The sequence below is a fragment of the Balaenoptera musculus genome, chromosome 9 (assembly GCF_009873245.2).
Source record: "Balaenoptera musculus isolate JJ_BM4_2016_0621 chromosome 9, mBalMus1.pri.v3, whole genome shotgun sequence".
Taxonomy (NCBI): Eukaryota; Metazoa; Chordata; class Mammalia; order Artiodactyla; family Balaenopteridae; genus Balaenoptera; species Balaenoptera musculus.
The window spans coordinates 58,129,701-58,151,498 of NC_045793.1; the positions used below are offsets into that span (position 1 = coordinate 58,129,701).

The 21,798-nt window shown below is 38.9% G+C and overlaps 1 protein-coding gene across 1 annotated transcript in view; it reads right to left on the minus strand.

The window, feature by feature from the left end:
* CALCR (calcitonin receptor) overlaps positions 1–21,798 on the minus strand; it is a 138,590-nt gene that overhangs the window by 57,842 nt on the left and 58,950 nt on the right. The window contains exon 3 of the mRNA XM_036864425.1: positions 262–342. Coding sequence (XP_036720320.1) covers positions 262–342 — 81 coding nt within the window. The remainder of the gene's footprint in view (positions 1–261; positions 343–21,798) is intronic.

Consider the following 21,798-nt stretch of genomic DNA (forward strand, 5'->3'; position numbering starts at 1 on the left):
GGGCTACATTAGCAATCATTCCCATAAACTTTGACATATAACATTACAAAATGTAAATTCCCTTAAAATTAAGTTAACATGTATGAAATGTTAGTAAGTTTTCCTTGAATAATATTAAGAGGAGATTTGTTAACAAAACATTAAAGAAAATTATAGTTTGGTTTCTGGAGAACAATGTCTACCCTTGCAAATGCCCAATCATAATCATACTACTTCAGCATTCTTGATTAACATAGCTTAAAATAACTTTGTTTCACTTACATTCAGAAAGATGAAGAGGGTCAAGCACCAGCGTGTAAATGTGAACTTCATTTTGGGTTTTTGAAGACGGTCTTCTAAGACCTAGAAAAATATAAAAGTAACAAAGACATTTAAATTAATACAGCTCTACTATTGACTGTGGCCTTTTTTTCTTGTCTATTTGACTTGAAGAAGATCAATGTCCAAAGACACCCTAAATACAATCCATGTAAGTACAGTAAGCTTGGGAGGCAAATGCAGCAGCATGTTCCACTGCCCTTCCTCTCAGCCAGGAAGACTGTTGTCTGGTTGTTGTCTAAAGTTCTCCCATTAAGAAATTTTGGAGCCCCCTTTACATATCAGGACATAAAAGATTCCGAGAAATCAAGAGCAATCAATGTGGACTTCAATTAACACATGGCATCAAAAGAACTGCTGAAAATTTTCCATGGAAACATCCACAAAAAAGTCACCTCAATGGACATGAACAAATAAAATCTGTGCTTTGTAAAGGATTAATAGCTATGCCTTCCAGGAAATCAAAAGCCAACCTTTATTTAAGTAGTCTTATTTGCAGCCTTGAGTATTTTTCTTTCCTACAAATTCTTCAAGCGTCAAGTTGCTATTAAGAATAAATTTATTCCATAGGAAGGCTTGTTTGTTCCCTAAGAGGTCACCAGTCCTACTCAAGAGCGCAACACTCAGAAACAGGCTGCTTTGTCACAAATAAGAGTTTTTCGTTACTCTGCAGGTAATTTTACACAAGGAAAAATAAAGGGGTGAAAAAAATTTTAAATATATACATTTCATCAGTGGGATTTGTGTGAAAACTATTTCAACTAGAGGTGAGTGGTTATCATTGCGTCTAACACTCTACTCCTTGTACCACTTTTAGGTTTTACATATTCTGCTAGGTTTAAGTTAGTAACTACACTGTATGCCTGTTGGGCTGCACCTTGCAGGCCTGCGAGCCTTGAGACCAAAGAAATGGCCTGGAGACAGCGGTGGAAACATCCATGGTTTACTGGAGAGGGTATCTTAAGCAAAAGGTCCTGGAGCAACATCCCACGTTTTACAGCAGATGGTAGGCAGGACATGACAGCAAGCTTTGCAACTTGGGGGAGAAGGAGGCTACCATTTATAAGGGGAATTGACATCAGGTTGGCTCAGTTACCAGGGGAACCAGCAGCTGGGGCAGGGAGCAAACACATAGGCAGGTACTATTTAAGCTCTATAATTAAGAGGATTGGAGAGTCACCTGAGAGAAGCAGAGCCTGGTCGAGCAGGGGATGTACAGAGAGCAAGGGAGCAGCCATCTTGAATGGCCTGACCATACACTCCACTCCTACACACCCTGCAGGACCCTTACGATCTTGATCTGCCCATTTTCCGTGATATCCCTCGGGGCAGGTATACAGAGGCACACTCCAACCAAATACCACACATGCAATACAGACACCAGCGGCTAAAGAGTATCACGAGTCCAAGAGGTGGGCAAACTTTGGAGCCAGGCGCTTGTCAGGTCAATTTTTCATGGAAGTCCAGATGAGGATGACGATGTCCTCTCGCGACAGGGACCCAATCAAACTCACTTCACAGTGAGGCCACCACTGTCACCCAGTCCACAGATCCCCTCCACTTAGACTAAGGAGGGAAGGGAAGACGTTTAACAGGCACAATACAGGGGAGATCGTGACTATTAAGCAAAATACAAGCAGTAAGAGCACGCCGAGATCACATCGCCCCTGCGTGTGGTTTTCGTCCTGGCCTGCAGTACCACACCACCTCTCCATCCTCAGTCCCCACAGCCAGTGCCGAGTACTGGAGAGGGGTGTAGCAATGGACCACAGGGTTAATATGATGGTGCCTTTCTCCAGGAGGGGGCCTGGATTAATTACCTTAGTAGTTTTAGGTGGGGCTGGGTAGAAGACAGGTGAGATCTGTAAATCCCTTTCTAATCCTCTTCCCCACGAGGCAGCAAACCCAAACCACTGGGGACTTACCTGCCAGTCCTAGGGTCATTTATGTGTTCCCCTGGGGATAGATCCTGTGTCAAGGGCAAAAGCAAGTTATTGTCCTGACTGACCGTTTGGCAGCAGTCCGTTTGGCAGCAGTCGTTAGGTGGTCGACAGTTGAACTTGGATTGTGTTGACTAGTTGCCTCTGGGTTAACAGGGCGTCGGCACTGGGACGATTGCCCCTGGGACATGTCCTCATGTTGGAAGATTTTTCTGTTTCAGTTGCTGAGTAGTCCCTTCATCCTTTCAATTAGCCCGGCAGCACAGGGGCTGTAGGGCAGGGGGAAATGTCAGTGTATGGCATTTGTATCGGCCCATTCCTGAACTTCATGACCAGTAAAGTAGGGTTTTTGTTTTTGTTTTTGGCCGCGTTGGATCTTCGTTGCTGCATGCAGGCTTCTCTCTGGTTGAGGCGAGCGGGGGCTACTCTTCGTTGCGGTGCGTGGGCTTCTCATCACAGTGGCTTCTCTTGTTGCGGAGCACGGGCTGTAGGTGCGCAGTCTTCTGTAGTTGTGGCGCACGGGCTTAGTTGCTCCACGGCATGTGGGATCTTCCCGGACCAGGGCTCGAACCCGTGTCCCTTGCATTGGCAGGCGGATTCTTAACCACTGTGCCACCAGGGAAGCCCCTAAAGTGGGGTTTTTTTGCATTACTCTACGACTCCGTAGACCTCGAGTAATGGCTTCCACCTGTTGTAATGCACTGTAGACTGCACACAGCTGTTGTTCCAAGAAACAATACTGTTGCTCTGCCCCCTTCCACAGACTGGACCAGAAGCCAAGGACATTCTGCCGTTGCCACAGGCCCCAGCCAAACCCTCTGGTGAACTGGCCACCTCCAACTGACAAGCCTGTCCCGAGGTGACACCCCTAAAGCCTGTGTCTGTAGTTGTTTAGGGGTGGTGGGTTGGGGGTATGCTCGTCTTACCCGACCAGCTAACATCCAAGTATTTGATAGATAATCCAGGTTCTTACACTTTGTCTGTATTCACCAGCCATCCCCATGCAGTCAGATGAGCCACGAGCACGGGGCTGCTACTTTCACACCGGAAGAAGGCTCTAAGGTTAACAGGATGTCATCAGTATGACGGAAGAGGAAGACATCTCCCATGGCAGTCAGCTGCCACAGAGCCTCACATGCTAGTGGACGGCCTCCTCAGGATCACCTCTGCAACTTTCCATACCCCAGCCTTATTTTCCGACATCTCGGCGCTCACGGGAGTTTTCTCGGCCTCCTGGTCGGCTCACCAGTTGTTGGGCTGCACTTCACAGGCCTGCAAGCCTTATAGCTGCCCAGCCTTGGGACCAAAGAGCCTGGAGACAGCAACAGAGACTCAGTGGTTTACTGGACGGGGACTCTTAAGCAAAAGGTCCTGGAGCGACACCCCAATGCTTACAGCAGAGGGCAGGCAGGCAGGCCGTGGCAGCGTCCTTCACTACCGGGTGGGGCGGGGCAGGCAGAGAAAGAAGCTACCATTTATAGGGGAACTGACGTCACGTTGGCTCAGTTACCAGGGAAATCAGCAGCTGGGGCAGGGGGTGAGCACGTAGGCAGTTACTAATTAGGCCCTATAATTAAGGGGATTGGATATTCATGTGAGAGAAGCAGGATTGGTGGAGCAGATGTACAGAGAGCAAGAAAACAACCATCTTGAGTGGCCTGATCGTACAGTGCCTAATATACTTGTCCCCAAGAGTAAACTGTATTCAATTTACATATTAGCATGCCAGGAGATTGAGAAAGTATAATTTTCAAGTGTCATCTTATATGCTGATCATTACCCCTTGTTTCTGACACTTCAAGCCCACTAGTAAGTTGAAAACACATACATGTATTGACAGCTAAGGCATTACAAGGGATGCAAATATGGGTGAGCTGGATGAGATGTGGTTTCAGTACAAGAAACTGAGCATGGTGGGGGGGATGGGGGCAGGGAGCAAGATGAATGATGTAAGACATGTGCTAAAATAACTATAATACAGCCTGGGTAAAAAGTTCAATAAAATGGTACAAATACAGAGCTTCATAAAGGTTCGTTTCTGATTGGGGGAACGAGAGAAGGATTTGTATTTTGACCTAAAATTTGAGAACTGAATAGGGTTTTAAAAAACAAAGACCTACATAGGCAGAGAAAGCAGATTAAAAACAAGATATGGAGATAGAAAAATTTAGGGGTAACCAAAGAATAAGGAATACAAAAATTTAGGGGTAGCCAAGAATAAGGAATACAAAACTTTAATTTAGCTGGAGCTTAGAGCTTCTCAGGAAGTGAAAATAAGGGTAGAAAAGTAGGTTTTGAGTGCCTAGAAAATTTATTACCCAAACCACCTTTTGGCACTTTGTGTGCCTGCCACACATTTTCATCTATGTATGTACACAACTTAACAACCTAGCCTGATGCGAAACCTCTTTCAGAAAAGGATTATGTTTTAGCTATCTATATATCTCTGGCACTTCACACAATCACTCACACATGATTATTATTTTTGATAATAATGGTGGTTTGTGGTCTGATGAATTCTAGGAAGCATAGAACTCTCTTGAATGTATTATATTTCCCTTTCTGATTCCTTGTATTCCCATGTCAGTGACTTCCACAATTATCCATGAACTGTCCAAATAGGAAGCCAGGGATGGTCCTTGATTCCATCCACTTCCTTATACCTGACATCTAGTCTCCATGACTCCCATTCTATCAGCCTTTGGTATCTTGTTAAAGTGTTCACCCTTCTCCCTTCTCCACCACCTTAGTTCAGAGCTCCATCTTTCTCATCAGGACCCTAGCAACAGCCTCATGACCAGTTTCCCTACTTCAAGTCTCCATCCCTCCAGCCCATTTCCTATATCCAAATGAGTGTAATTGTATCTTCCTTCACTGATTACCTCCAAACTTTAAGTAAATGCATAAAACCCTTGGCTAGGAATGTAGTAATACAGGGCCCCCTTTAGCAACAAGCACCAATATGATCATGGAGGGAAATAAAAAGGGAGAAATTAAAGTTGTCTCCTAGATTGCTAGCTTCGGTTCAAGGACAGATAATGAAGGAATTCAGCAAGGGGAAGTAGGTGGAAGAGGAGGAGCTCTTCTCCCTTAATTGGGAATATTATTACCTGAGTACTGGATGAGACTTATTTCCTGATGTGAAAGGTAGGACTTTTGAAGTGTTCACATACCTGTGAAATTGGTACAGTTTTCCTTAGTTAGATCCTACTTTTTAAGAAGGAAATCATAGACATACAATGAATTTCTAAGGGTCTGTTGAGTACAATAGTCCTAGGATTTCGTCCCTGAGAGAAGCAGGATGTATGGAACATTACAGGTGTAAGAATTAAAAACCAGATCTGTTCTTCCCATGAAAGTCCTGCTCATTAATTCCAAATGTGAGAGCTAAGCACAGTGAGAAGACAGCTTCTCTATGAAGGTGAATATGGGGCGATTAGGCAGTTAATTGGCTTGTTCTATCTATGTCACATATGTGATGTCACTTGATATTTTATAAAGTATCAGTTGCTTGGTTTTGACTCAACGGTATCATTACAATGCGGAGCAACAGAAGCGGTGGGAGACTTGTCACCCTTAAGGTGAATGGAGCTGCGTAGTCATCTTGGCCTAGGAAACGGGAGGTCCAGTCTTTCAAAGCCCCACATACCGCGTTTACATTTGTACCATGAACAACTAAGATGAATGAAAATAGATCTGAGACTGAACACTTGGAAATGACAGAGAGGTTTAGCCAAGAAACAAAGTCCTTTCTTTTTTCCTATTAATTGAAGAGGTGTGTAATTTTAAATGGTCTTGCATTATTTTGAACTCTTAACAAATTCCTCATGTGTAACTTTATAGTATATCTGGGCTGTACTGCACCTGCCTCTAGTCAGAAAATTTCAACTGTAATTGTCCAGGGTTAAACAGTACCTTGTAGGTATGCCTCTCTTTGAGAAAAATGTTTTTTAAAAAATCTTTATTTATTTTTTATTTATCTATTTATTTTGGCTGTGCTGGGTCTTAGCTGCAGCACATGGGATTTCTGTTGTGGTGTTTCATGGTGATTTGTGAAGATAGGAGAAAGAACGCATAGGTAGAGTTGTGGAGAAAGACAGGGCTTTAAGAATTTAAGGGAGATAAACAAGGCAAAATAGAGCAGAACCAGAATGAGGAATGAAGTAATTCACCTTCTCTAGGATTCTTCAAAGAAAGAGAAAAAAGAATGAAGAAAGTTCATAAGAGTAACAGCTGTGGAAAACCCAAAATGAATTAACAGAGCCCTAATATTAGCTGAACAGATGATTAAAGGATGGGTAGGTTGCAGGGTAGAATCTAGAGAAAGACTAATGTGGAATTTTTGATAGGCAGGAATTTTCTAATTCAGTTTTTTAGAAGTTAGAAATTTTCTAACTTTCTAAGCTTAGAAAGTTGAACCTGGACCCAGGTAGAAAAGGACAAAATCAGGCAAACAGTAGCTAATGGAGATAAAAATGCAACTTAGAAACTTTCAAATTGTAATGGGAACAGGTGAGACAGAGAACTTGTGATCAGACAGTCATATGGTACACCTGGAAGATGACTCCAAGAAAACCAGAACAGAGCTTACTTTGACATCAGATTATTTACTTGCTTTTTGATGTTTCTCCTATTTCTTCTCTACAACAAGGACACTGTTTAGTCTTGTAACCCTAGAACCTAGATAGGAGTCTGGAACATAGTAAATGGTCAGTAAGTATTGGTTGCTTTGTTTAAGGGATGAATTAGGGTCAGAATTTGGTAAGGCAGGGAGGATTATTCTTTACCCAAAGAGCCCTAATTATGGAGCCAAGAGATTCTTATTTCGGCTTCTGCTTTTATTATTTCTTTAGTTTTGGGCAAAAAGCTTCACTCCTATGCCAGTTTCATACTGATTCCGTATCCATATTCTCCTTGAATAGGAGAATACACTTCCAAATGTAAAGCAAATTGACCCCCCTGGATCTGTCTCAGTAGGGTAGCTACTTAGGGCAGTGGTTTCCAAAATGTCTTTTAACCACTTTTTTTTTTTTTAAACAAAAGCTCTTGTGGAAGCCCACATATAAGCCAGATGGACATGGAATCTAAACACCTGATTGGGGAGCCTGGTTTAGAATACAGAAATAAGGTAACCTTGGACAGTGGTTCAGTTACTGAGTGGGACAACAGAACATGCATTGCTCTGAATCCACAAAGGAGCACCCATCACTCATCTCATCTCTAGAAAACTGTATCCCTGTGTTGCAGGGGTGTGCTGGTTAGTGGAAACCACTCCTCCTGTGAATAAATAGCATCTAAATCACTAATACAATGATGCTGATTAAACAGACTACTCTTCATTTAAAGAGAACAGATTTCCTTGGAAAGTAAAGTTACACTATTTTTATTTTGGGGGAAGAATATGAAACGTCAGTGTCTGAAAATAATGTGTCTATTCTCATAGATCAGCGTTTCCAAAAGTGTACTCTATAGAATAGTGGGAATCCCAGGAGAAGCAGCATAAAATAAAGTTTCCATGGCCAAAGAAGTCTAGGAAACTAAGCGTTTTCTATATTCCTCTTAGAGATGTACCAGAGACATTAGCACTTTGAAGTATCTAATTTTCCTGTACCAGAAATACTAGTTTGACTTGAACTCTTCATTCTCCAAACCTGTTTGACCATGAGAAATATTTTTAATAATAACAATTATTGATCCATGTACAGAATATACTTTGGAAAATGCTCTTTTGGCTCAATGGCAATTTCTAACCCACCATAGTCAATTAAGCCTGCAAGCCATGAGAAAGAGCTGCCCTTTTACTTAAAATTTTCTTTTTTTCTTCTCCATGGAGCAAAAGTGGAATTTCTGAGGTCTTAAATATTCCCCAGCCTTGGTACAAAGCCCAAAGCTATAAAAGGCATCTCAGAGGCAATTGCTCCTTTGGAACATTATTTGTCAAGAACCTCTTCTTTAATTCTCTGGCTATGAGAACAAGGGGTAGGATGAGGGGTATGGGCAAAGGGTAGAAAAGAGGAGGAAGGCATTGCTTATCTAAAAACAGCTGTGGCATTCTGTCCCCCAAGGCCTAGAGCCTGTTTCAGATTTGAAATCTGACATTTCTTTTGAAGACAACTCGATTTAATATGGTCCTGTAGATACAATCCAAGTGAGTAGGTAAGTGAATTTTGTGGAACCCTGGAACCACAGGGTATGATGGTTTGCTGCCTTAGCAGTGCCTTCTGTTTGGACAACTCCTTGATTATATAACCTACTAGAAAATCATTCTTCACTAGTACAGGAACTAATCTGCCAAGGCATAATGTGGTCATAACTCCAATTTATGTGGCTACATTAAGCAAAACAGAGTGCCTTCCTGCTGCTCATCATGAGTTTAAAATCCCACCTAAATCCAGGCTCCTAGTCTAGCTGGTAAAAACTGGCACCCTCTGAATAGGGAAGCTTTTATTGGTAAATAGGTTGGCACACAATGTAAAAGGAAGAATCTAAATGAGAAGTGAAGCAGAATAAAAATGATGCCATATTGAAAAAAATTAAGACTTTTTCTTTCACTCACATCAATGACCTGACATAGTAAGTGCTCAACAAACATTTATTGACTGAAACAGAGAGATCGTCTCTAAGCAGTCAGCTGGGCAACATTAATAAATAGAGAGATCTTGGAGAAATGGTTCAGAATCTTGTGTAGTTCAGAAGTGTGCCACTACTCAAATGGATATTATTAATGGATAATTAGATAAAATTTGGCCAATTAAAATTAATTTAAGGGAAGGGCACCGTAAGCTCGTGGATACTTTCTAGTACTGGATCTCCAGTAGCAGCCGTGAGAGGGAAAGGGGAGATAGAAACTGTTTGGTTTAATTAAAGATACATCATGAACTTATTACATGTGCTTTAATGCCATCTCAAGATAAAGTTTAATTTCAATATGGGAGAGGTTGGGAGAAAAACAATTCAGTCTAAAGGGTCAGTATGAACAAAGACGAGGATGCGGGAATCACTGAATATATTGAAGAAGCTCTAAGTGGGTTGTTTCCAAACTCCACGTTTTTATTCATTACATATACACTTCCGTGTAATAAGAAAGAAGTAAACTCAGTTTTGGACAAATGGAATTTGAATTGTCAGCAGGGTCTTCTATTTGGAGACCCTAAAATGCACCTGATTGTTATTAGCGTCTTCATATGTTCTTTATAAGCACTTCTGTTGAGATCAGCGATGACAGATATGGAGTCAGTGAAGTGTAATGGAAAAAAAATACTGGGCTAAGGAATAAGGGCTCTATACTCCAATCCTAGACCCACCTCAAACTCACTACATTACACTTCAGCACATTACTGCACTTTTCTGGACATCAATATAAAATTAGACAATTGGATCATAATTAAGAGTTTTTCTTACTCCAATACTGGCTCTGAGTTGCAATAAAATAAAAAACATTTTTTGCAGACAGAGATAGCATAACAATTAGATAAATATTGGGTCTATTTGACCCTTCAATAGAAAATTAATATAAACAGCATTTTCCACATTGTGTTCTCTAAAACATGATCCCTGTGACCACTTATTTAATAACTCATAAATAAAAGGAAGGAATAGTTCACTGGGAAAAGGTTTGAGAAATGTGAAATACCCTGTGCTCTTTTCTGGAAAAGTTTTATGTTTATGTTAGGATATTAAAGGTTCTGAGAAGTCCTGCAACAATGGATCCTTTAAATTCATTTAAATCAGCTGTTGTTACTAATTATATCTACCAATAATAATGTGCAATCAATACTCAAGGAATGAACAGGCAAGCTTGGCTAATAGTTGGCTTTTGATTTCAGTGAATGAAAGGTGTGTTGCTTTCTCTTTATTTGCAGAAAAGACTGTAGTTATAGGCAAATGTTGCAGACTTATTAGCATTTCTTTGTTATATTGGAACAGAAATGGCAGGACTTTGCCATAACTTGTCTGGATTATTGAAAATCTGATGATTCGATGACTGAGTTGGTGCTTTGTTTTAAAAGTCCACTTTCACAAGTAACTCTTTAAGTCAAACTTTAAAATATTTAGGTAGAATTCAATGTCACACACATATCAAACCATTCTACAAATACCAACAGGAGTCTAAAATGGTAGGTTTATGATTTTAGTCCTTATATACATATTACTGTGTCCTTATACACACTATTGAAAAAATCCTCTTTTAGGAAAAGATATGCCTGATTTGATTAGATGATGGAACTGGAAGGGATTCTAAAGTTCAAATTTTCCAAACTTTTCACTGAAAACCTACTGAAATGACTTCCCTTAAATTGGTTAGAAAGTTAGTGAAAGAGCTCTGGTTAAACTTAAACCATAGATTCCCAAACTAGCGTACACTCTAACTTACTACCCTGCCCCATATCAAAGGTTTTCCCTAGCCGGATTCAACCTTCTGCCAGTGAAGCCTCTGAGGCCTGGTCTAGTTGGGATGGAAGTAACCCATGACCACAGTTCATTCTCTTGCCCAGTTCAATTTCTCTTAATTCCCTTCAGGAATTCTGTTTGGTTCTGATCTCAAGGATATCTTAGGGTAGAAGATGCTTAGCCTGGAACAAAATGGGTTAAAGAAAGAAATAACCTGTGCTGTTATTCAACATATTTAACAACTGTTGCTACTTAAACATCCACCAGTCAGAACAATTGCTGGCTGTTAACCACGGGCACTGTTATACCGATGCTCACCAGCTGTAAACCAGCCCTGGCGTTCTCCACTTCCCTCCTCTCTTCCATAACCTTGCTATTCATTGTGCATGTATCTCTACATTTGTGTTTGCAAACATGGAGGTGGGGTGGAATAAGGCAGAGAACACTATTTTTTTTAATTAAATTTTTTTTTTAATTTTAATTTATCTGATTCTAGTGATTAAGAATATTTTTCTTTTAGTTATTTATTTATTTATTTATTTTTGTTTTTATTTATTTATTTATTTATGGCTGCATTGGGTCTTTGTTTCTGTGCGAGGGCTTACTCTCGTTGCGGCGAGCGGGGCCACTCCTCATCGCGGTGCGCGGGCCTCTCACCATCGTGGCCTCTCTTGTTGTGGAGCACAGGCTCCAGACGCGCAGGCTCAGTAATTGTGGCTCACGGGCCTAGTTGCTCCGCGGCATGTGGGATCTTCCCAGACCAGGGCTTAAACCCGTGTCCCCTGCATTGGCAAGCAGATTCTCAACCACTGCGCCACCAGGGAAGCCCTAGTTATTTATTTTTAATTAAAACTTTTAAATACAATTTTAAAGGTTACTTTCCATTTATAGTTATTACAAAATATTGGCTATATTCCTCATGTTGTAAAGAGAGCACTTTTTGTATTTATAAATTCACTCATTAAATATTACTGAGGCAGATGCATTTCTTGCTCTTATGAGCCATTATGCACTACAGAGAATGCCTGAGTGGGAGCTACCCTTATGCACCCACATTCCTGAGATTCCATACAAAGATATTTCACCTACCACCTTACAAGGGACAAGCTTGCCCCTGTATTTCCAATTCCAGTAGCATATACTTACTAATAGAGAAAAGTGCCATCAAATGTAATTTAATCATTACAAAGCTTTCCTTTTCTTATTAAATTATTTAAGGATCCATTTCCCTGAAATTTGAACACCTTGGAAATTATCCTTTTTGCATGACTGTGTAAGCAGTTCAAAAGGTTCTGTAAAATTAGCTGGATTCCCTTGAAAAAGCAGGGAGATTAAGCAGGATTAATGACATCAGGGATGGTCAGCCAAACTGGATCCCTAAATGTCAGCCATGATGATATTGTTTCCATCACAGCAGTTGTTTCCCACCATGACCCCAACAGCTAATGTTCAAGGTTCTGATCTAAAGGACACTTATCTAAATAGATGGTGTCCAAGTCAATTTCAATGTGGCAATCTAATATTTCAGGTGAAGAGAACATTTTGCAACCTGCTTTGTTAAAGAAAGTTTGGTCTTTGTGACGAACTTGTTTATGACTTGCTTTGCCAGTTCACTTTTAAAAAATTAAGTATATAAAGAAGTTATGGTACATAAAACAAGACTTATCCAATCATAAATTTAATTAGGAACACCAAAGAAGTAAACTTAACGAATGTGATTTGGTTTGGGAATGTAGGTTCCGGGTTTTATTTAGTCTTGCTAATAGGAACGTTCCCTGTGGTGTAGCTTTGGAGTGCAGAATAAGAAAGCTGTAGAGAGGAGGGAAAGTTATGCTCATCACACCTTAATTGTTTGGCCCTGCTTTCAATCTGTCTTCCAGTAACTGGAAGTATAATTAAAAAATGTTTGACAATAATGCCCCAAAAGGAATACTCCATAAATTAAAAGAAGACACTTAAATCAATGGGAGTGCCATTTCAGCGAGGACCATTCTCTATAATTAAAGCTCCATTCATGATACCAATAGCAAGTTGCAATAAAAAAATGAGTTAGTAATAAATTAGCAATACATTTAAGACAGAATGTCTGATGGTCTTTCTAATTACATCTCTTAAGAGTGCCCTGATGGTGATTAGGTGTTAAAAATATATTTCACAAATGTAATTACTAAACTATAAAGGGAAATGAATCACAATGACCAGTGAAAAAATAGTCATAATACACCGATAAAAACAACTCCTAACAAAACACAAACAAAGGCAGAACAGGTTCAGTGATATTATAGAATATGGCCCAAGTTTTCCACTTTACTTCTTATGACCGTTTTGCTTTTTGGAAATTCCCACCAGCAGGGGAGAGAACAAAAAATTCTTACATTCACATTTGCCTTTACTAATATACACTATCATTGTAACATTATTTAAATGTAGCTGAGTAGTTAAATTTTGCAACATCTGTGTTTGAAATAAAGGCAACCCCTGACTGCAAAATAACAGACTATAAGGTAGTTACAATATTTAACCTCAGCAATATTTGGTATGCAAAGAATGCCAGAAAGAATTCTTTAACCACATATTATTTCCTCTGTTCAGCAATTTTTTTTTCTTTCTCCCACTGTATGTGAAACCTGTGATCTGCCATCTCGAGTAGACACTCAAATAGTACCTGTAAATAAGATAGGCCTCTATGTCTACCATAATCCTTACATTTTAAGACGTAAGAAAGATAAATGCTTAAACTGTTCAGTGACTAGGCTTGTGATCTATCTTTGATAAAAAATGCCAGATTGGCAACTCTATGTAAATTACACCCATGTTATATCTTGAAATGGTATCTTTTTTTTAGCATGACATTTCTCAGGAAGAGACAAGTGTTATATAAGTTATCCAAAAATAAGTAAATAAATAAAAACCAAAACCCTCAACAAGAAAAAACTACATTAAAATTTGGGCAAAGAACTTGAATAGAATGTCTCCAAAGAAGATACACAAATGGCCAATAAGCACTTGAAAAGATGCTCGACATCATTAATCATAAGGGAAACATAAATAAAAACCACAATGAGATACCACCACAGTGGGAAGGCGTGGGGCAGGGGGTGGTAACTGTTTAATGGGTATGATTTTCAGTTTTGCAAGATGGAAACTGTTCTGGAGGTAGATGCTTGTGCAACAATGTGAAGGTACTTAAGGCCACTGAATTATATATTTAAAAATGGTGAAGATGGACAATTTTATGTTCCGTGTATCTTACCACAATTAAAAATAGAAATAAAAAATGATAAAGAGAAAGACACCAGAAAAAAAGCTCTAAATGACTGGCATCATTCAGAGCTCATCACTGACACAGTGGGAAAGGATAAAGTAGCTGACTGGGGTGGGGCTGAGGGGCAATAACTTGAATGGGAGTCTGGAGATACGGATTCAAGTCCCAGCCCTGCTATTAGCTACTTGTGGGAAATTTGGCGAGATGTGGAAAATGAGAGACTACTATAAGCTCCCTAACTTTCAGTGACTCTACAATTCTATAAAGATGGAGGGTGGTGACAACAGAATGGAGTATTAGGCACTGCAACACTCAGTATTCAGGGATGAAAGAAGGAGGAAACTGAAGGGACTTTTCTGTGGGAGAAAACTGCTGACAGACCATTCCTGCGTTCTAACCTGTAGTCAGGATCTTGGGACCCAGAAGTTACATTTTGTACTCTTCTGTCTCCCACTGGGGCAAGATCACGTCTCTCCTCTGAATGGCAGTGTGCCAAACAACAAAAGCTCCATTTAATAATACTGCTTAGAGAGGGGAAGATACCTTATTTCTTTGGAGAATTTTCTTGGAAAGAAGTCATTAAGGACATCCATTCCTGGAGAGCTCCAGAATGTGGCCAAGAAATAGAAGACATTGCATCAGGGCTATCAGCTATTTTAATAGCTCTTCTCTTTTCCTTGGGACATTGCACAATTCCTTGTGAAAGAGCGCTAAGAACAAGCTGCCTTGTGCTACCATCAAAAACAGAATGCTGTCATTAAAATGCTTCACTGTGGTGATTTTGCCCCAGTGGTAAGCAAATCTGTGGTGAGTATTGAAATCATCATAGAAAGGCAAAAAGAAAAAGCATAAAACAAAATTGAATCATAAACTAAGACAAAGAAACACATAATAAGATTTTCAGTGGAAATAAGTTAAATGGCCAGAGGTCATGAACGAACCACTAACAATTATTACAGATGTACTGCCTGTGTGGGAACCAAATAATGGTGAAACGTATACCATTATGGGACAGGTATTAGATTTTGGTCACAAATAAAGATTTCTATATTACGTCTTTGTTTGATCTCTTACTCAGGGTTGTATAAAATCTGGAGGGTCTCAGCTTTCTAGTTTACTTTCCTAAGCAAGAACTTCTCCTCCAGAAAGTGGCTAATATCAGAAAAGAATAAAGTCCCAAAGAGCCAAATTAGGGTTAGTTTAGTGAAAATGAAGAGTAAGCAGCCTTAGTGTAATTAGAAGGCAGCCAAACACTCTCTAGTTGAGCACACACACAGTCAACATAACAATAGGGTGAGGAAGTGGTAAAAAGGGGATGCGTGAAGCCGTTATGTCAGTTAACACCCGACTGAGAAAGCATTAGTGTAACAGCAGCATTTCAGAAGGGCCACCAGCTGGCAGAGCAATGAAAAGCAGGAAGGGTAGTGATCTAGGAGTGAAAGGGGCAGAGTGAATGGTCAGGTAAGGCAGGCCTATACGCGCTCTTAATGTTGGGGTTCTTGAGACAGACTGGAAGTTGAATCAGGTCCCAAGGAAAGAAAGAATTACCGAGAAAGCAAGCACAAGAAAGCACCCCTACATCATTGTCTGTGCAGGACTGGAATCAGGCTGATGACGTTTGCATTCCCACGTGCAATTGTTCACATGGACAAGATGAAGACAACTACCTCTTTTCCATTTTTATCTATAAGAATCAATGCTCCAAATTTCACAAAACCTCGAATCTCTGATTAGCTTAAGAGTTCCAGGATTAAAGCTACAATATGTCATTGGATACCCTCAAAGAATCTTATGGAAGCATAGATGCTAAGTACAATGAAAACTTCTATTGCCATTTGGAATATACCCAAAGAAATTTATTCAGTCAGCAGAAGGGGGGGAATGAGTTAAAGCAAAATGTAATATATTTTCCAGTTGGATATACTACACTCTCAGAAGTGTGGCTGTCAGAAGGCATGTGGACTCATAAAGGAGGGTGGGCTTTTCAACACACTCTAATTAAAGCATAAATGCAATTGTTTTTAATACAATTTAGCTGAATTTAAACCTAAATTCTGCTTCTGTTGACACTGTATTCTAACGTGACGGTTAGAAAGTCAAACAAAACGAAAGTCACGACTGTAAATAGTAGTTGAGTGGTCTACTGAGTTGGGTCATTGAAATATTTTTACTTAACCCTGTTTAAAATGAAAGCCCAGGTCTTAGGGCATCACAGGTAGAGTACCGCTTTTGTGAAGACCTATTTGTATGATAATAGTTGTGTGCCTAGAATGGTGGGTGCTTGAGGCCTTATTCTCCTCACGTAAATTAATTCTCTCAAAACAATCCTAAGAGATAAGGTTTGCAGGTGAGAAAGTGGCAGAGCAGGGATTCAATATCAGATCTCGAAGGTCTTGTAGTCCATGTACTTAGTGACTATGCAGTAATGTCTTCCTGATTTTAATTTCTATAGAGCTGGCTTAAAAATTGGGGATTTGGGTTCCTCTTTCCTACTCCCTTGTTCAAAATTAAATAAACTAGGTACTCAGTACAGAAAAAACTAAGACTTTCCTACTTCTCACGACTCACAAAATGACTAACATACCTATGCACTCAGCAATCATGAATATTTTGGGAAATAATTTCAAAGAGACTGCACCTATATTATACCAAAACAGGTGCCAGGAGAGAGTGAATCAATTAATGAAGTGAAAATTTCAGGCAAAAAGGAATTAGATATTGTGTAGATATGTGGTTCTCACACTTTCAGTTTATGGGTAACTTGAGTGGCAAAGGAATTCAAGAATCACTTGTCCCATCCATTTATGCCTTCCACTGCATGTGTGTGTACACAAATGTATACTCAATAAATACATATTTTGTTTTGGACTCGACAGAAAAAAATGTTATTAGTTCATGCTAAGAATAAAATTGTGGACAGTGATTATAGACAAACAGATCATAAACACTGATGCTACAAGAAAAATTTTCATAAACCATCTATAAAAGCCTTGTGACCTTCATTTGTAGGTTAACAATACTAGATATTTTTCCAAACAGGTCTTTCAGTTTTAGGTACACCATAATTATGGAGTACAGCACTCTGAAAAATTGGTGGTAAGACACATATAACATGATCCAAGATTTTCATTTTTATAGGATATAATATATAATTGTCATGATTGGGAAATGCATAAATCTTTCAACATTGCTTTTGTAGTGTTAAAACATCAAGAAAAATTTTCTACATGTATTCCTTTAGGAATGTATTTTAGAATTCAAGTTAGTTTTAAAGGACTCTTCAGTTGGGGTTTGACTTAAGGGTTATTCAATTAATGATACTTGAATCAAGGACTCTGTTCCAGCTACATTTTTAATTCAAGGACTATGTTTAAAATTCTAAAAATATTTAGAAAATAATTCCCAAGTAAATTGATAGAGCTTTGAAAATTAGAAAAACAAGGACTTAGACCATCTACATGTTCAGTGGTTAGAAAGGATGAATTAATAAGGATGTCCTTCCTTTGGGACCTATACAACAAATTAACTTTGACATTAAATTGAAAGGCTTAGAGAGATTTTTTCATCTTACCTTTTAATGCTATCTTTATGCATTCACTTAAGTTATTACATGCAATATGATAGATGGTCCCTAAATAAGATAGTAACAGTGGCTCCCTGTGTCAGTAGCTGAACTGGTAATTGCAAGCTGAAGCAGTTTAAATCTACTAAATTATGTTGATATTTGCTCAACTGACAAAAACAAAATATTTTCCAAAACAAGGTGTCAATGTAGTAAGTTTTAAAAATAAAAAGTAAAACTAAGATTTTCTGTCATGAAATCAAATTAGTTAAATGATTTAAAATGTTTTAACCACTCTGGTTATTTTGTGTTAATCACAACAGAAAATAATTCCTATTAGGTTTAAAGTTTGTCAATGATTTCTGTCTCTTAACATTCAGATATATATTCTAAAATAATGGAGATTTTCTAATATGACTTTATATAATAAATCTCCAGATATAATTTTTTTCTGATTTCTTGAGGGTCCATATGACGGGACTAAAGTTCCTTCCACTTTCCAAACACTGTGGAAAATAATAAAGAGTTCTTGTTCATTTTTTCAAGGATCTTACTACTAACATTCATGTAGCATTAATAAGCATGAAGATGTAGTATAAACTCAGAATATTAAATGTGGAGGGGATATATGTATATAGTGTGTGTGTGTCTGTGTGTGCGTGCGGGTGTGTGTGTGTATGTTTGAGATATGTTGTTAAAGCATGATTGGCTTTCGGCTTTTCAGGGATGTATTCTTGATGGAGTTGTGTTGTCTTGCCCTTTTACAGAAAAAGGTGATGGACATGGTTTTCAAATTGTACCAGGCTCCCATAAATAAGCTCTGACTTGTGAAAGATTGTATTCTCCCAAATGGCAGCTCCAATATAAATCTCATCCCACATCATTTTATAATGTGACGTGGACACTCCTCCTTCAAGAGGTTGTGTCTACATTCACTCCTTTTCAATTTGGGGATACCTTAGTAATTGACTTGACCTTCAGAGTATGGCAGAAATGATTCTTCATGACTTCATAGGCTCAGCTATAAAAGGCTATTGGTTTCTCCTTGGCTCTCTCTTTTTCTTGAGACACTTGCCCTTGGAACCCAGCCACCATGTTGTAAGGAAGCTCAGCTTATAACACATAGAAGGGCCAAGTATGGATGTTCTGATTGACAGTCCAAGCATCAACTGCCATGCATGTGATGAAAGAGGTTTGACATGATTGTAGTCCCCTACCTATAAGTTTTCAGGCTGAAGCCCCAGACATCAAGGAACAAGTCAAATTGTTTCCCCTGTGCTCTTTCAAAATTCCTGACTCAGAAACAGACAGAGATAATAAATGATGATTATTGTTTTAAGCTACTAAATGTTGGGGTAATATTTTATTCAACAACAGGTAACTGTAATAAAATATGCCTTAAGGGCTCAGGAAAAAGATTAAGGAAGAGTATTTGGGTCTAGTTCCAGCTCTGCCACTAAGTAGATGTGTTAGTCTAATGTAACTAGTCATGAATAAGATACAGTACCCTCCAGATCTCAGTTTTTCCATCACCTAATTGGGAAAAATTGGACTAGGTCCCTTTCAGCCCTAGGATCCATGATTCTGTGATGGGCCATTCTACATAAGGGTATATCATGAGGTATACCCAATAGATATTTGTTGAATGAATGAATGAAAAATTTAAAAATAAAATAATATAATAGCCATTAACTAAATACTCTGGGAGCTTTAGTTCTAAACAGAGTGAATGGGATGGAAATGATGTACTGATTATCCTAATCACATTGCTGCATTTTACAATATCCTCAAACAGAATGAATTGCTATATGGAAGATAAATGTTTTTGCTTGTGGTTTTCATGATGAAGAAATATAGAGCAGCCGTCACCACTCACCACATCCACTTTACAGATATGAAAACAGGATAGACAGTATTAAAAGTCACATAGGTAATACGTAGTAGCAAGCGCAAGCTGGGGACAGGAGAGGTATTCAATATTGCTTCAGGATTGGAAACACTAGGGCTTCTCAAGTTTGGATGCATATTAGAATCACCTAGGGAGCTATAAAAACACACTGGCTTCCTGGCCTCTCATTCAAGATTCTGATTCACTGGGTGTGGCCCAGGTGTGGGTGAGGAAACATCCCTTTAAGTTCCTAAGGAGAAGTATGGCTAGAAATTAACTTTAGCTCTTCATTTTACACTTGCCTTTCACTTTCCCTGAGATCTCTACCTGAAGAGAAACAGAGAAGAGAGGAAAGAGGGACTTCTCTGAGGAGGCATTTGGTATGCTTTTAATTTTAGTTTCTAAAAACAAAATGATCCTTAACTGAATAAAGGAAATAGTTATTTTAAGGGAAGAAAATTACATGAATGTTTCTTTCCTATAAGATTCTTCTTTCTGGATCGTGGAAAATCCAACTTCTATGTTAAAAATCCTGTGTGGCAGAAATGAACTATGACATAAGGAAAACACTACACTGTGAAACTGTAACTCAACTGAACCTGAATGAAGATCCACTCCAGGTAAGTTGGCATCAATCTGTCAATCTCAGAAACACCAGCCCATCTGCCCAGGAAATATTAAGATGACCTTCAGCAAATTAGATTGAATGTTTTCACTTGAAGGGTGACCTGGTCTTGATGAGAGAGAAGTTTTGTTTCTAGGAGTTGGAACCTGCCTTTGAGGATCTGTGACTGAGCTGAGGGCAGAGCAAGGCACAGTGGTGCATGTTGGTTCAGATAAAAGCATGGCAGAGAGGGATCCCATAAGATTCCCAGGCAAAATTCTTTCCCCCAAATCTCTTAAATTGTCCCAACAATATTGGTTTTTAGACAGGAAATGGTGAAGTCTTTTCTTGCATATTACTGAAAATCTAATAATTTGGGGAGTCATTCTCAAGAGTTGCTGGCAACTCTAAGACTCAAGTTATTTGAAATATGATATTGTTACCTGGGAAAGAGAAGACCCTAATAGTGTATTTAAGAACTAACAGGCTTCCTAACATTATATAATATAAATAAACAGATGCCCTAGGTCCTTTTGGACCTTTTAGTACATATGACAAAAACAAAACAAAATGAAAAAACTTTCAAGACAACTCAGCAAAAAATTCCAATCTAGAATCAATCTAAAACTTTTGAGGTCAACTGCTTTCAAAGCACAAACTAGTTTTATTTTCTTCCTAAAGACTTTGTCCAAAGCAACATTTGGAATACTTGCATTTGGAGACTAACTTTCCGACAAATGCAGAAGTCTCCAGTTTATTTCCTCAATGGAAATCATTCCATCAAGTGAACCTTATTTATTCCAGGCACAATGTTGCATTTATAGACTATGTCCCTGACTAAGGACTCAGCATCAAGTAAATTATATATATGACATCAGTATATCATCAAAGTATAAATATAGAATTAAAAAATCTCTATGGTAAAATTAATAATATTTAATTCTAATTCCAAAATGTGGATATTTATAGGCTGAATACATAAAAATAGTTTCCCTACATCATTAGTTTGACCTAAAGCTTCCCTATAATCATATTAGTTAGGCATTATTTTTATATACTTTTACTAATTTTTTAATATAGAAGGGGTTTTCAGAGATGATTTGAAATGACCTATATATTAAAAAAAATCTTTTCTAAAGGCTTATGAGACCTGTTTTCTCCCTATAAATTTCCCTGTCATGAGCAAAGGCATTCATTTATATTATTTCACTGATCAAGTGGAACTCAGAGTAGTGAGTACTCTGTAATTATTTGCATCAATGACATAAAAATGTATCTTCCCCTAAAAACTATATTTTGAAGTCAGAGTAGGTCAGCATTTCTCTGTTCCACGTTTTCCTGGTTCAGAGGAACATGAGGAGCTAAAGACCTGTCCAATAGCCATGGGGAGAAGGTCCCAGTAAATATTAAGGTGGGGCTCATCTTCCACTGCCAGAAAGCGTCCAGGCCTCTCTGGGACAGGTCTATGAAGACTCCACCTCTCCTAGAGGGCCAGGGAGGCATCCATCAGGGAGTAGCAAGGCTTTCCCAAGGGGGGCTTTAATCAGTCTTTTGAGAAAACCTAGGAATAGCAGTGTGGTTTGCATGTGTTGCATCAACTCCTTTATCTCTGAGTCTGGATCAGGAGAACAGGGGAGTCTCTAGCGTTGATTGGGAGAGTGACAGGATTCTATTTGGAGAATGGGTTGGGGAAGAGCAATCCTAGAGGCAGGGACAGTTAGGGAGCTGGGCCTGGGGAACTGAGGAAGACTTCATGAAGATGACCTTGAGATGAGAATAGAAAGATAAGTGTGAAAATACAAGGTGAAAAAAAAATATATGTATTGCTCA